The sequence below is a fragment of the Podarcis cretensis genome (genome assembly GCF_951804945.1).
Source record: "Podarcis cretensis genome assembly, chromosome: 5".
In the NCBI taxonomy this organism is placed as follows: Eukaryota; Metazoa; Chordata; class Lepidosauria; order Squamata; family Lacertidae; genus Podarcis; species Podarcis cretensis.
The window spans coordinates 3,116,848-3,132,605 of NC_137174.1; the positions used below are offsets into that span (position 1 = coordinate 3,116,848).

General features: G+C 43.6%; 1 protein-coding gene and 1 long non-coding RNA gene across 4 annotated transcripts; one reads left to right on the forward strand and one right to left on the reverse strand.

The window, feature by feature from the left end:
• Window positions 1-1,649: 1,649 nt before the first annotated feature.
• On the forward strand, window positions 1,650-15,758 carry LOC307216551. 3 transcript variants are annotated; one of them, XR_013839139.1, is made up of 5 exons: window positions 1,650-1,834; window positions 4,820-4,935; window positions 5,831-5,904; window positions 9,227-9,305; window positions 12,825-12,863. It is a non-coding gene; the product is annotated as an uncharacterized lncRNA (long non-coding RNA). The 3 variants fall into 3 exon arrangements; XR_013839140.1 differs by lacking the exon at window positions 12,825-12,863 and adding an exon at window positions 15,643-15,758 and having other exon boundaries at window positions 1,651-1,834; XR_013839141.1 differs by lacking the exons at window positions 9,227-9,305; window positions 12,825-12,863 and adding an exon at window positions 6,727-6,801 and having other exon boundaries at window positions 1,659-1,834.
• Window positions 7,887-15,730, reverse strand: LOC307216550 (uncharacterized protein). Its single transcript, XM_079976960.1, has 5 exons — window positions 15,630-15,730; window positions 13,184-13,339; window positions 10,589-10,826; window positions 9,413-9,492; window positions 7,887-8,490 (listed from the first exon to the last, which is right to left on the reverse strand). Exons 1-5 carry the CDS (start codon window positions 15,709-15,711, stop codon window positions 8,354-8,356), a joined length of 693 nt encoding a protein of 230 aa, XP_079833086.1. The 5' UTR covers window positions 15,712-15,730; the 3' UTR covers window positions 7,887-8,353.

A 15,758-nucleotide genomic window follows, 5' to 3' on the forward strand; every position in this document is an offset into this window, starting at 1 on the left:
TCTTTAGCACAACAAATCCACTTTATTGCTTTTTTTAAAAAAAAAGGGAATCTGGACTTTTTGCAGTTTGGAAAGTGGCAGGGAAATGCATTGACAAGTGTGGGACGAACAAATGGCTAAGGAGAAGCCCTCGAACAGCTCAGCAATGGCCGGATATAATCTAAAATCCACGTAAGCTTTGTGTAAGCAAATCAGAGGGAATGCTCAGTGAAGAGGGGCCAAATAACAAGGAGAGTTTGAGGCTGAAAAGCAGGGTTCAAACTGAAGAAGAGAGAATTACAGCAAGAATAAGAGAGTGGAGCCGGGGCAAAAAGGGATACGCATAAAACCCCCAACAGACACAAGGTTCTCTTCCGTACATATTTCAAGTGCTCACCAAAACCTTTTTCCCATCTCACTCAGTTATATAAGCAGAGTCCTTTCCTGTTCCGTAGGGCTTCCTGCTTCCGTAGCAAGCAGAAATCCCGCAGCTTCTGTTGCTGGAGGAAAGGCTTCACCTGTTGAACGCCGGCCTGGCCATTCTGGTCGGGGGGGGAGGCCAGTCAAGTTACAAATGTTACCGAGACAGAATGACTTGGGTTGTTCCCTGGGCCGAGCGAGAAGAGGCGCCTTGGCGGCCGAGGGGGCTTTGCGGGGCGCGGAGGAGCCCGGCTTGGAAGCGAGCGATGCTTCCCAAGGCGCGTCGCCGAGGAAGAGGCTCCTTCCAAGGCAAGGAAGGCGTGCGCATTATGGGATGGAGAAATCCTCGCCATTTCCTCTCCCTCGCGCGCGCGCCCGGCTTGCAGGGGAGGGCGCCAGCCCAAGGCCCCCCGCGCTCCGGGGCCCCCGCCCGCAAGTGCTTCCCCGGCCCCCCCACGCGACTCGGGCGCCCCTCACCTGCCGCCGCCCCGCTTCCTCGGTCTCCCGTCCGGCGCAAGGCGACGCCGAGCCCGAAGAAGGAGCGAAAGGGGCTGGGCTCCTCCTCCGCTCCTCCTCCTTCCTGCCATCCTTCCTCGGCTCCAGGCTGCAGAAACGGCGCCGCTTTGCGCCTGCGATCCTCAAACTTTCCTCTGCGGTCCTCCCTTTCCGAAGGAAAACTTGCTCCCGCCGCCACGCCGAGTGCAAGAACTGCAACTCCGAGCAGTGCTTGATTTATAACATAGAACACACAGCTACCTTATAATATTGTAATAAAAAAATTAAGCTCTGATAGATATAGATATAGATATAGATATAGATATAGATATAGATATAGATATAGATATAGATATAGATATAGATATAGATATAGATATAGATATAGGAAATCAGCCCTGAGTGCTCATTGGAAGGACAGATCCTGAAGCTGAGGCTCCAAGACTTTGGCCACCTCATGAGAAGAGAAGACTTCCTGGAAAAGACCCTGATGTTGGGAAAGATGGAGGGCACAAGGAGAAGGGGGCGACAGAGGACGAGATGGTGGAACAGTGTTCTCGAAGCGACCAGGATGAGTCTGACCAAACTGCGGGAGGCAGTGGAAGACAGGAGGGCCTGGCGTGCTCTGGCCCATGGGGTCACGAAGAGTCGGACACGACTAAACGACTAAATAACAACAACATAGATATAGATATAGATAATGTGGACCACATTTCTGGAGCAGCACAGGAAGACCGCCCTGAAACCATTTTGACTCCCAAAGTGACCAAATGTTTTCTCTGCAAGGAGCGAGGGGGCGAGGGAACCTCCCCATTGTCTCAGGAATTGGGGAATCACCATCTCAAAGGAATGGCCAGAGTACCAGGAAAGGCAGCCAGATAAGGCATTGTCAGATAACCTGGCAGACAGGAAAAACAACAACATTCAAATTTCTGTGATGGTAGGTATGATGTTTGTGGGGGGTGGTCTTGGGTTACACCCCTTCTGTGATGTATGTATGATGTATGGAGGGGTGGTCTTGAGCTCCAGGGCAGGGAATTTAAAATATCTATAAGGGCAGGCACACCTTGGTTCTGGGTCCTCCTCCTTTCCTGCGTGTGAGGGGAGCACCCTGTTGCAACAGATCAATAAAGATCAGGCTTACGAGCTGCTTTGCTTCTCAGTATTCTCGGGTTGGCCTCTGTTGTCTTCTCCTACCAATGGAGAACCTACAAAAGACTCTTGTGCTCTTGTGTCCCCCATAAGGGAATAAGGGCAGATTTTGTTTACTACAATCTATATGATCATGGGACATCCAGAAAGCTATATAAGAACACAAGTCCTTCCCAAAGGAAGTCTCTCCTCCGAGAAATCCAGCGGCCTGAGACTCCTGGCTAGGAAACACGTGAGAGTCAGGGAGAGCCAGCCCAGCACGCCACCCTTTGAGAACGACTCTTCTCATATATGAGAGTACAAAACCTTGTAAACATGGGACAGTAGTTTATGACTTGAGGTTGGGGCTCAAGTAACCCAGAACTAATAAGTCCCTCTGAGTTCAATGGGGCCAACTCTCAGGTATAGTCCTAATTAATCCCCTGGAATTTGTAATTGCACAGTGGCACCTTCAGAGCCAGCTTGTCCTTGGGAGGTGGTTACTACTACTACTACTACCTACTCCATCCCTAGAGATAGGCTATGGCAGAAGCTTAGTTACACCAACATAGATAAGAGGCTCCTCCACCTTCTTATGGAAATTCACAATGATATATCGGCCAGAGTAAAATTTGGCCCTCTGGGAGCCCTTTCTGATTCTTTCCCTCTGAATAAAGGGGTCAAACAGGGCTGCCTCTTGGCCCCTTTTCTATTTAATTTCTACATCAATGACATTGTTACAACCATGAAGGCCCTAAACCAATCTGCCCCCTCTTTACAACAGCTCAAGATCCCCATATTACTCTACGCGGACGACATGGTGATACTGTCTTTAACCAAGCAGGGCTTAAACAACATGCTCAGAGGGCTCATGACATATTGTGATACCAACTCCCTCAAAATCAATTTCGCCAAAACCAAAATTCTTACTTTTGGCACGAAAACTCGGAAGCCATTCTGGAATTTTGAGGGCCACTCTATTGAATATTGTTCAGCATTCAAGTATTTGGGTATCACTTTTCAGTATGGGCTTAGCTGGTCAGCTCACCTAAATATGTCCATCCTGGCTGCCCATAGAACCATCAAAGCTTTGGAGAAATTCTTCTATGCAAAAGGCGGCCAGTTGGTTCCACCAATCAGAAAAGCATTTATCAGCAAAGTCCTCCCGATGCTACTGTATGGGGTTGAAATCTGGGGGTGGAATTTAAAAACACTACAACGGCTCAAGATTCTACAAAACTCCTTTGCACGAAAGGTACTGGGTCTCCCCAAGGGCTCAGTTGCTGCACAGTTAAGAACAGAACTGGGCCTCCCCTCCATTGTTGCGAGAGCCCACATTAGAATTATTAGTTTTTATTGCAAATTAATCAAAGCCCCAGGTTCCCTTTTAGCCAGGCAAGCCTTTTTAACTAGTTCTCATAGCAATAAATGGTCCAAGGCCATGGAGACTATTACTGCACGCTACTCCCTCCCAGATCTGGACACGCTGTCAGCTTGGGATCAACATAAAATCCGGGCCTGGATTCTTACTAGAGACGAGGCCATGGACCGGGCACAGTCCACCACAGCTCGCCTCTCCATGTGGCTCCCTAAAGTGAAAGTGGTAAGATCACTTGCCAACTACTTGATAGACCTGACGGAGCCCAGTTTGAGAAGAGTGTTTACCATGGCCCGTTTCCATTCTATACCCACGGCCTTCCTGCAGGGGATTTATTCTAAGACCCCTATTACTCAGCGTCTATGTCCATGCACAATGAATGAAGTAGAGGACTTCATACATTTCTTTTTCTACTGCCCTATTTATGAGCTAATAAGAACTAAGCTCCTCCTCTTGATCCCGTCCACCATCACATCTAAGGAAGACTGTTTGAAATCGCTTCTTGTGGACGCAAATCCCCAAGTTACACGTGGGGTGGCAACCTTAATAGTGCAGGCCTTGAAACTCAGGGCTACTCTGACGGGGTAGTGTGTCCTAGACCTGGACCTGTCTTAATTCTTTTATTACCTTTTTAACCTAATGTCCCGAGCCTATTTTGGGGCCATTATATGCTTTATATACATTCGTAGTAATATCGCTTTGAATTTTGTTTGGTTGTTTGTCTCTAGCATTTTTTTTTTTTATATCCTGCTATGGCTGTATGCTAATGCAATAAAGGTTTGATTGATTGATTGATTGATTGATAATAATATTGTTGTTATTGTTGTTATTAAATTTGTAAACGTAAAAAAAAAAAAAATTCGCAAATTTGTAATTCGTAAATTAAATCTTTATTAAAGCCTATGCAAAACGACCTGGCCAAGCTAGGGCCATTGAGAGAAACTTCCTCCTCCCTTGCCCTGAGGGGTGAACAGAGACTGGAGATTTGGAAGGTTGCCAGGGTCACTGGGTGTGAGGTGACAGGAGGAGAGGCTTAGAATCATAGAATTGTGGCGTTGGAAGGGACCCTGAGGGTCATCTAGTCCAACCCCCTGCAATGCAGAAATCCCAGTTAAATCATCCCTGACAGATGGCCAGCCAACCTCTGCTTAAAAACCTCCAAGGAAGGAGAGTTAACAACCTCCCGAGGGAGACAGTTCCACTGTCAAACAGCTCTTGCTGTCAGAAAGATTTTCTTGTTTAGTCAGAATCTCCTTTGGTTCCATATGTTTAGTCGGAAGCCATTGGTTCAAGTCCTATTCTCTAGAGCAGGATAAAACAAGCATGTTCCCCCTTCCACGTGACAGCCCTTAAGATGTTTGAAGATGGTTATCATATCTCCTCTCAGCCTCCTCTTTTCCTGGCTTAACATACCAGCTCCTTCTACCATTCCTCCTAAGGCTTGGTTTCCACAGCAAGTGTTGCTGGGAAGAAGAAGTGGGAAGGAAGACTGAAATCTGGACTCCCTCCATGCAGACTGAAGGTGTAAACAGGTGAATAAACCATATTTCTTAAAGCTACGACATTGTCCTGAACACACCGTTAACATGTTTTGTAATGAGGAATGTTCAATAAAAGGACAACTGGAGGGGCCTTTACTTTGTTATATATTCTACTTACATTCATGCCAGACTGAAGCCCAGACCTACTGAGAAAGCCAGTGGAGTTGTGGGCGGGCAGCTGGGACCTCACTCTGACCTGGCAGGGGGCAGAGGGATGCCACCCATGTCATTAGGGCTCCCAGCCACGTCACGCCCCCTGGCTGACCAATCGGGTTAGCTGGGGGCGTGGCCAATGCTGTTTAAACTGCAGTGCAGCTGTGGGGGGGGGGGCAACCTCTATTCGCCTTCTTGTTGGATCTCCCAGCCCGCCCACCCTCTTTTTTATGCATTGCTTGATTGTGGCCTTTCTATGACTAATGTCGGCCGCCTGGTTGTGGGGGCCAGGGAGGAATTTTTCCACTTGGCAAATTGGCACCAGCCATTTGGTTTTCACCTGCCTTGTACCAATCGTCACAACTTTGTAAGGCTAGGCATTGGGTAAGCCTTGTCATGGGAGGGGTGGTTCTTGCCTCTGGCCTGCCCCTCCATGTTAAGGGTATCCCGTTAAAGGCATCCAGGGGTGTGGAGCCTGTCCGAAGCCTGGGCGTGGGCTAGGGCCATGCCACGGCCCCATCGGTGACCCTGGGGGTGCTCTTAATTGATGTATATCATAGGACTCCCCCTGTCGGTGGTTGACCAGAGACTTTCTGCAGACGGGCAGGAGTCAGGATATAGTCTGGCTTCACCCAAATGCCTAAGCCAAACTGCTCACATCTGTAACCAATAAAGTTGTAGCCTAATTTATCCCAATTAACCCAATATATTCGTGTCTGTGTGTTTATTTCAGAGGGAACTGGGGGCCCGGGGGCCTCACAACACAACCAAACAACAAAGAAAGGGAAAGAAGAAAACAAAGAAAAGGTGAGTCGGTAGGAAGAGAAAGAAAGAAAAGAGAGAAAGTGAAGGGGGAAATGGAAGTCTTGTGTTTCAGGAGTCTCTCTTCAATATATAAACCCTTTTCCTCACACAGTGAGCTCTGCTATGATTTTACTTGAACAAAATGTCGCGACTTATATTTGCCACATTATTTGTCCATATTTTGTGCTTACTCTAGGTGGCGCCATCTGCCAGTTTCCCCCTTTGCTTATAATGGAATGGCACCACAATCAAAAAGGGAAACAGTTTTTTTAAAAACTTTAACCAAACAAAATGTTCACTGCTGCTATTACTGTATTTATATCTCCCATATTTCAAGTACAGTGGTACCTTGATTCTCAAACTTAATCCGTTCTGGAAGTCCGTTCAACTTCCAAAGCGTTCTAAAACCAAGGCGTGCTTTCCCATAGAAAGTAATGCAAAATGGATTAATCCGTTCCAGACTTTTAAAAAGTACAAGTAGTGTCAGGAGGGGATCAGATCTCCCTATTCTTTTTTTAAAAGAAACCCTCAATAGCAGTCAAGGGGGGAGGGGCAAATGAAGTGGGACAGTGCTTCTGGTGGAGAAGTTTAATCCTTTCCTAGTGCCATGTTCCCAATTAAAATCACACCATCAGGTTGTTTGCCCTATAGGGGAAAACACACATGTGCAAATAAATGATTCTATGAAATAGCAGCTTTGCGGGTGCCATCATGATCTGACCTCCCCCCTCCATAGTTCTGCTTCCATTTTGTTTAAAAATGCAGCAGATCCCCAATGTCACACTGAGTTTGGCTCTTAGCTATAGAATCTCCTCCTTATTCTAGCTGCCTGTCTAGCTGCAGTGAGCTGTACTTGGTGATGAGATAATACTAAGGATACCTTATGTCTTGAGAGGAGCAATGGAAATATCACCCGATTTTGCTCAACATGGTCCTTCTTTTGGGAGGGCAGCATCATTTTCTATACAGTGGTACCTCGCAAGACGAATGCCTCGAAAGACGAAGAACTCGCAAAACGAAAGAGTTTTTCGTTTTTTGAGTTGCGTCGCAAGACGGATTTCCCTATGGGCTTGCTTCGCAAGACGGAAACGTCTTGCAAGTTTGTTTCCTTTGTCTTGCAAGTTTGTTTCCTTTTTCTTAAAACCGTGCATTCACTTCGAGGAGCAACTCATCGCACGCGGTGTGGTAGCCTTTTTTGAGGTTTTTGAAGACTTTGGTGATTTTTGAAGCTTTTCCAAAGTCCGTGCTTCGCAAGACGAAAAAACTCGTGGAACGAATTAATTTTGTCTTGCGAGGCACCACTGTACAATGTGAGTAAACAAGAAAGAAGTAAGGTGCACCCTCCTGTATTGCTACTTCGCAATAAGTTGTTCACATGTTAAAGGGATTAGAAAAAGAGAGGTTCAAACACCTGGGAGCGGATCAGAAGGGTCTAAATGGGGCTGTCACACTAATCACTCAAACTACACTTAGCCAGTAGGATGACTAAAACTGCAATCTTGGAATAAGCCTGACTGAACTCCATGGGGCTTACCGTACTTCTAAATGGATATGCATAGATTTTAGAATATAAACCCTGCAGTTTTTTCTCACAGTGTTACAGGTTTAAGTCATTTATTATTATTATTATTATTATTATTATTATTATTATTATTATTATTATTATTTTAAACCAGCATGCATTGTAGCATACAATCAGAAGCTAAAAGACAAAGAAGACACAAAGATTAACAATTTATTATTTCTTCAATTTGGACACAATGATTACAAAAGCCTTTTTGTGTGTATTACATGACATTGGAGCATTTAGGACTGTACAACGTTTGATCATTTTTATTTTATAGTAACAGAGCACAGAAAGTAGACCAGGCCCGTCCAAAAGCGCACTTGTATAAATGTGAAAGACATGAAATAGCAAGCTGCCTTATAGGACCAAAGTCCACCAGCCTTTGGGTTTTGCAGATGTATTCTTTTTTTAGGCATATGCACCTTTGTAGAAGTTGGTCCAGTTAAAGGTGTCACTTTAAGAGTTTTCCCTCCTCATAATTCTCTGGAACTTCCATTCCCCACGCTAAAGACATTGAAATTGTTATTATGATTCAGTCTCATCTAAGCAGCATTTCATACATTATGCGGCAACAACAAAGGTTTGCCACCAATGAACATACAGGGAACCACAATCTCATTTTCAGATATATAGACTTTAAAAACATACTGTGGGAAGAGGCCACATAAACAGCATAAATTCTGCAGTCATTGTAGGTTAAATTCTATCAAAAAAACAACAACCCAAAACATTTTTAAGATACTCTCGTTCTTCAGAATGCTTGTTCTTTGACTGAAAACATGTTACTAAAGTACATTCTTTGATTCTCTGGAAAAATCCTGCAGTTGATTCTTATCTGTTGTTGCCGCTGTTCCAGAAGAAAGGAAGTGCTGAGTTGCCTGCTCGCTATTTCTTATTTGAAAGAGCTACTGCTACAATTAAGGCAACCACTAGGACAGCCCCACCAACCGAGACCAGAATGGTGATTACTATCATTCCTCCAGCTCGCTCAAACATCACATCAGCAGTTTCATAGTTTGTCACTGGAATGCAAAAGGAAAACGGGTTCAAGAATTAAACACAGGGGTCAGCAAATTTTTTCAGCAGGGGGCTGGTCCACTGTCCCTCAGGTCTTGTGGGGGGCTAGACTATATTTTTTGGGGGGAGGGAATGAACGAATTCCTATGCCCCACAAATAACCCAGAGATGCATTTTAAATAAAAGGACACATTCTACTCATGTAAAAACAAGCTGATTCCCGGACCATCCACGGGCCGGATTGAGAAGGCGATTGGGCCGAATCCGGCCCCCGGGCCTTAGTTTGCCTACCCATGAATTAAAGCAATCAAGACAGATTGGGTCAAAGTCCATTTATAAATGGTCAAAGTCCATTTTATATCCCTACTAAGGAAGTACTTTATACTTATGTATAACAACTAAAAATATTGCACTGAGGTATTCAGGCAGGACTTGTATAACACGAGTATACACACAACATATTCCTATTGAATCAACAAAGTGTCAGAGTGGTCCCACGTGACTGAAACACTCCTTCCTACAGAAAGAACATTCCTTCCACATAGAGAACTAGAGGTCAGGAGGACAAGTACCATATCAAGTACCATATCAGCATAGTCTAAGAGTTTTTAGTCTGGCCTACATGTGCACCTGTGAAGTGGACTCTAGTGTATGGAATCTATTGTCATAATAAAAGTGGTTAGACTTTAAGGTTCCACTTCTTCACAACTCACAAGTGTATCTATTTTTATTTTCACACAGTGGGTGGCATCCGTACATCAATGGCCACTTAGGTTACGCAGCAGTGGAAAACCCAGATTCAAAATCTTTCACATACCAAGTAGGTGAATATTTTCTGCTACCATATCTGTCCTTAACTGCACAGATATTTTTTAACTGGGCAATGTGTTACATTCTAGGATATATCTATTCATTTCTGAAACTCACCATTTTTGGTCTGTATTGCTGTTGACCAATCTGTATGAGCTCTTATTGTAGACTTGGCATCCAAGAAAAAGAAGTTGACCCTAGAAAACAGAGATTAAAAGGCCAGGGAAGATTCATATGCACTTTAAAATATCAAGTATGAAAATAGAACTGAAGACAATCTCATTGTAGTCTTTGCCCCATGTTTTAACATGTTAAATAGGAATGCTCAACCCACCATCCTGAATCCATAGTCTTAGCTTCTATTATTAAAATTTGGTATTGCCCTGGGGGGAATGTTGCCTTTTTAGAATACTGGTACTATGTACTTTTGCTTTTATATTGGAAAGTAAATGCAGGTGGTGTGCAAAAAATGGCCATAATTAAAAGTGTGCACACATACATAATAAAGTTATTGATAACAACCAAAATCACTTACCTGGTTCAACCTGTCTCTTGTACTATTTTATACTGTATGGTACTAGTTAAACCCAAAAGATCTTTCGTTAATAGGTAAGCAAAGGATGGGGAGTTTCTCCTACCCCACAAGCATTCTAATGGAACAAGAAAGCTTTTTACACCATTCCTGGAAACCCTGGTAGAATGCAGCCTAATTTTATTTAAGTGGTAAGCCTGTGTTGGACTATGCCACTCCAGATTGTACTAAAACTCTTCTCCCTATAAAAAGATTTCTTCCATGTAAAAAAAAAAAACTAGATACCAGGGGAGCCTAGCTTTTGCCCCATCATCACGCTAATTCTCCATGTGTATATACGGAGGAGATTTCAGACATAAGGACCCCTCTCTGTATTCTCAAATGGTATGGATCCCATTCACTGAGAACTGGAAAATAATAATAATAATAATAATAATAATAATAATAATAATAATAATAATTTATTATTTATACCCCGCCCATATCATGTGCCTATCCTGAGATCATTCCAAAGCAAGGTTCCATGTGACAGGTTTTTCTCCTGCTGATTGTAAACTATTTTAAACACAAGCTTGATGTTTGCAGTGTCCTAGAATGCTACAACCTCAGTTCCTCCCCTGCCTAGATGCAGCCCAACATACACCAGTAACCATCTGAAAAGTACAAATGTTTAGCCTCTAAAATTAGTGCATGGTCTGTAAATAAAATATACATTATTTTTAAAAAGTCAGAGGTGCATATATTTCAGTGTTCATAGTTACCTGTAAAATGTGGATGGCTTGAGGGCTTGGTTGCAGAAGGGACCTTTAGTTTGACGGCAAAATTCTGACCCCACCTGGTAGCCTACGACTGTCATGAGCTCATATTGGCTGTTATCTAAATCCAGTACCACAATGTCCCTAGCTACTTCACAGGAGACACTCTTGAATTCACCAGCAAAATAAAGAGTGGCTTGAGGTGTCTTGCGGAGATTTTCAATCTGTTCAGTATCTGTCACACCTTCAAAAGATGAAGAACAGCCCATAATATGATAATCACAAATATATTTCATCAGTACAGCACAAAGAGTCATTTCAGCATTTAGAAACAGAAAATGTTACAGCTCTTCTCGGATGGCACCTGTTCAGATGGCAGGTGAGGGATTGCATCTTTGATATGCAGCCAAGAATTTCTATGCATGGATGGCAGGTGAGGGATTGCATCTTTGCAGCTCTGTTCAGATGGCAGGTGAGGGATTGCATCTTTGATATGCAGCCAAGAATTTCTATGCATGCATAAAATGCTAGCCCAGCCTTCTTCTTGACATGCTGGATTTCTCTATTTGAGGGGCCTCTCTCTTTCCTTTTTCAAAAATGGATCACTGAAAAATGAAATCCCTTCTTCTTGGAAGCCTGCACTGGTAGAAATGAGAAAGAACACTACATGCTATTTCCATACCCTCCAAATTTTTGTTCCTAAAATTGGGACATCAGGAGGGACGCACCTTCTTCTGTTCCGGCACTCTGGCACTCGTTAGCAGGATCACACCAGAGGTGGCACAGCCCTGCTGATTGCACCAGAGTGAGCATCTTTTGGTCCAGCACTCTGGACCCACACCAGATGAAAAAACAGGACCTTCCGGGCAGTGGCAGAGCTTCATGCTCCGGTACCAGGGGGTGGAGAGCAGGCAGGGGCATGGCATGTGTCCTGGGGGCATGGCATACCACCTGCTGGGGCATGGCACCTAGCGGGGGGTCAGCCGCGATGGCTCCCCACCGGGATGGAGCTGCCAGGGGTGGTGCGCTCCCCCCGCACTCCTCTTCCTCCGCCAATGCTTCCGGGATCCAAACAGAAGCTGGGATTGGCTTCTGTGATCTGGTATGTCCCACTTAAAATGGGACACTTGAGGGACAGGCACTAGCAATCATGAGCTCCAAATTCTTGTCATCCAAAGTAGTGCCAGGTAAAGACATTTCAAGGATTATATAAAGCCAAGAAAGTAGAGAGAAGACTAGACTCATCATTCTGCTAAATTCTTCAGCTTAATGGAGGGGGAATGATTGTGTGCACCTCTCTGTGTCCCTCTATATCTGTAAATCCAAGCAAACAGAACAACATGGCCCAAGAGCTTAAGGGGACTAAAACGTGACCCAGAACCTATTCATTTTCCTGAATATATGACCACCTTTCTTTGTATTACAGGCCAACCGTCAAACCCAGTTGTATTTATTGTACTCCCCACCCTCCCACTTTGTACTGTTATGCTGGTTACCGCTTTGGGTGCCTTTGGGTCAAAATACTGTACATAAATAAGCCACAGCATAGCATAACATCCTTGGGGAGCCATTTCCAGTAGCAAAGAGCCCATCATTTCCCCAGTTTCCATTGCTCAAGTATACGGCTTGGCTAAATGACAGAAAAACGTTCTCATTTACAGTTTTAATATTGTGAGATGGACAGATAAGGAAGCATAAAATATTTTGTATTTTTCTTTCCTCAAGCACTCTTATTGCATGTCCAGATAAGGAAAAGAGAAAAAGATTACAGCACCCAGTCGCTAATTCTCTACTTTATGAAGGAGTCCCTGAAAAATTGTCCAAGTATTCTGTTGGCCATTTCAAAGCAAGAGGGATTGGGACTGGAAAGTCCAGCTCAGACGTACATTAATGGAAAAGGAATGAAGTAAAACGTGGAACAGAAATGCTGTAGTTTTTATCTTCAGTTCTTGATCAGCAAGTTTTGCTTGTCTGTGTGGTGCCACAAGACTGATGTACGAAGGATAAGGAAAACATCTGCCCCCCCAGGTCACATCTGCTGGTGACTCTTGTTATTTTAACCTTTCTCAGGCTGGACTGCAGATTTAAAACCTGGTTTTGAAAATCGTACACTGAGCACTTGGGATATAAATGGATATGAATGTTAATGTTTTTCCCTATGTTTCAGGCACTCGGCATTTAAATGCCCTTGAGGTGGGTTGCATGGGAGCTATGTGGAAATAAGTTTTTAAAATTCACACAGCCGCAGGTTCATCACTTCTGGAAGACAGCCGCAACAGACCATCCCCTCAGCTGCTGACTTCTGCTCAAAGTACAATGCTGAGGTTTGTCCTCTGGAGAAACATGTGAGACTTTTAATAGAAGGGTAACAATTATTAGACCAAGGGGGGCTACCCTTTGGCCTTCCAAATGTTGTTGAACTATAAAGCCCATCATTCCTGCCTACTGGAGCTGATAGGAAGTGGAGCCCAACAAGATCTAGAGGGCCACAGGTTCTCCATATCTGGATTAGAGTAACGAAATCTCTCAGGCACGATCCCGCTCATTCCTGCACGGCTGCATCAAATATTACATGCACACACACACACATAAATCCCATACCTGGCAAAGTGGATGAGTCAGGAAGCTGAGCTACAGCTATTCTCACTGTGGCTGGAGAAAACTTTGCGGTGGTAACACACTTTGGGATATTGACAAGAAAGTAGGTGCTCATATAGGTTGTTAAAAGCATGCTGTTGTTAGGGAAAAAATCCAATGCTGAAAAACAAAATGAAAAGTAACATCATGGTCTTGTTCCATGGGATAGCTAATTTATCACAAACCCTGCCCTGTCAATTGAATAAAGTGCACTTTTCAAAGTGCCTTGCTTGAATCACAGCCCCAAACTTGCAGATAGCCATCACTAAGGGCAAAGACATAAACAGACATTTATTGCTATGTTCAGAGCAGGCTCCTACTTTTAAACCAGCTCCATCCCCTCCCAGTCAGAAGGGGGCAAGAATTATTGTGAAACTTTCAGTGGTACTGCTTCTGAAAGTCCCAAGTTCACAGCACTGACATAGGCTGCTCCTATTCAGAAGCTGTTGTACAAAATGCTTGATGGCAGCTGCTGCAGAATGCCATACCATGTGCCAAATTTTCTCCACACACACTCAACAATATTCAATAGCTGAATGTGTTGTGCTGTTTCAAATTGCAGGCCCAGTGAGATGCTGAAATGGGCTGTCTGAATGAACCATCAGCCAGGTTTCAGCTTATTTCAAATGCAGGGCTTTTTGGTAGAACCAGCTCAGTTTAGCTGCCATTCTCAAGTGATGAGAAACTGCACACACATGGTTCTAAGTAATAAAAGAAGACTAATTCCTTCAGTTGAGTTTAAATTTTTCTCTATGAAAGAATTATGCTACTGAAGACTAAACTGCTCCCTGGTGAAAAAGAACTAATTTAATACTCAAAGATAGCTAGAAGAATTATGCTCTCCAAAAAAGATAGATAGATGATAGATAGATAGATAGATGGATAGATAGATAGAAGCACAAATGGGGGTGGAGTTTCAAAGGACTGGAGGTCTTCAATGTATATAGGTCAGGAGTAGGGAATGTTTTCCCGCCAGAGGCCACATTTTCTTCCAGAGAGGCTTCTGGAGGCCACATGTTAATGGTAGGCAGGGCCAGGGGCAAAAGTGACCCATAAATGTGAATGTTGCCATACTCCGAGGAGACCTTCCAGGCAGGCAAAAACACTGAAGTAGAGTTTGAAGCAGCGTCATTGAGGGATGAGGCCTTTTGAGGGGGGGGGGGGTGGCTGAGAAGGGAGACAAGCCAGGGAGAGTCGCAAGGACCAGAGAGACAGATCTGAGGTGCTGGCATAAGGCAAGGAAACATCAAACTTTAGTCTGCACAGGTGGAGGGCCAGTCAAAAAGGCAGTAACCCTACTATGGACACAGAGAAGAAGGAAGATTTTCACCCTATCAGTTTATCATAATAATCCATCTCTATTCAAATGTGTTTTTTAATCTCAGCAAACAACCTAAAAACAATAACCTGAAAAACTCATTAGCTGCCCATCAGCATGTTTGCCCTTCAGCCATCCAGGCCCACTGCTGCTTCCTTTCTGAAGAGAGCATCACAGCAGCAGCGTAACATGTTTTGCATACAGCATTGCAAGAATAATTGAAATATGATGTTAACATTGTAGCTTCTCTGATGTAATTCTGCAAACAGTGGCAGGGAACATAAAGCTTATTTGGTTTCTTCCCTAACAGCTTCATATGAAATGTATCTTACGTTGTTCTATTTATATCTCTGAATATATATCACAAACAAAATGATTTCTCCATTATTGCTTTAACATACAGATGTCCTTTCTAGCTTTCTACTCATGTCTTGAGGCTTTCTAGTCATTTGTCATTTCTCGGCGATAATCAGTTATAGCCTTGAAGGTTTCAGTTCTTTCTCAGACATATACAATGCAACTCCACTGAATTATTAGTTGTGATTCTTTGTTTTCTGAAGTGCTGCTTGGAACTGTACATAAAAGTAAATTTCCTTATGACAAGGATTGATTTATTGTAAGGTTGCCAAGAAAAAAACATTGAAGCAAAGTTATTATGCTTTTAACATCTGCGTGAGAAGCAGAAATTCAGCTCTTTGGGGGCATCCAGTTGTAATAATGGGGGAAGCTTAAGTATCTGAATTTTTACTTGTCACACAGCTTTTAAAGGTACAGGACTCTCCCAAGGGAAGAAAACAACAATAACAGTGGAAGAGAAAGTCTGAAAGTATCAGCAGAATCAGGTCATGATGAGAAAAAGATTATGGATTAAATATTTTGCAAGCAAATCATATGTGTAGTGTAGAACATAAACTGTTATTTAATATGAACAGTTATTTGCCGTAAAACATCACCCAAACATATGGACCTTCATCAATATAAATTTATGTACTGAGATGACAGTGGGCTTTATGTTCCTCTCCACCCAGATCAAGCTCTACACTTCAACACTTTGGCAACCTATTCCTGCTCAAGCAAGAAGGTAATACTTACTGATTTTTTCCAGGTCTTCCACTAGAACAGCCCATCCAGATCCCAAACTGCCAAGCAAACACAAGAGCAAACTCAGCTTCATGTTGTACAGCCAAGACTTAACTAAGTGGCCAACTGAAAGGACAGTTG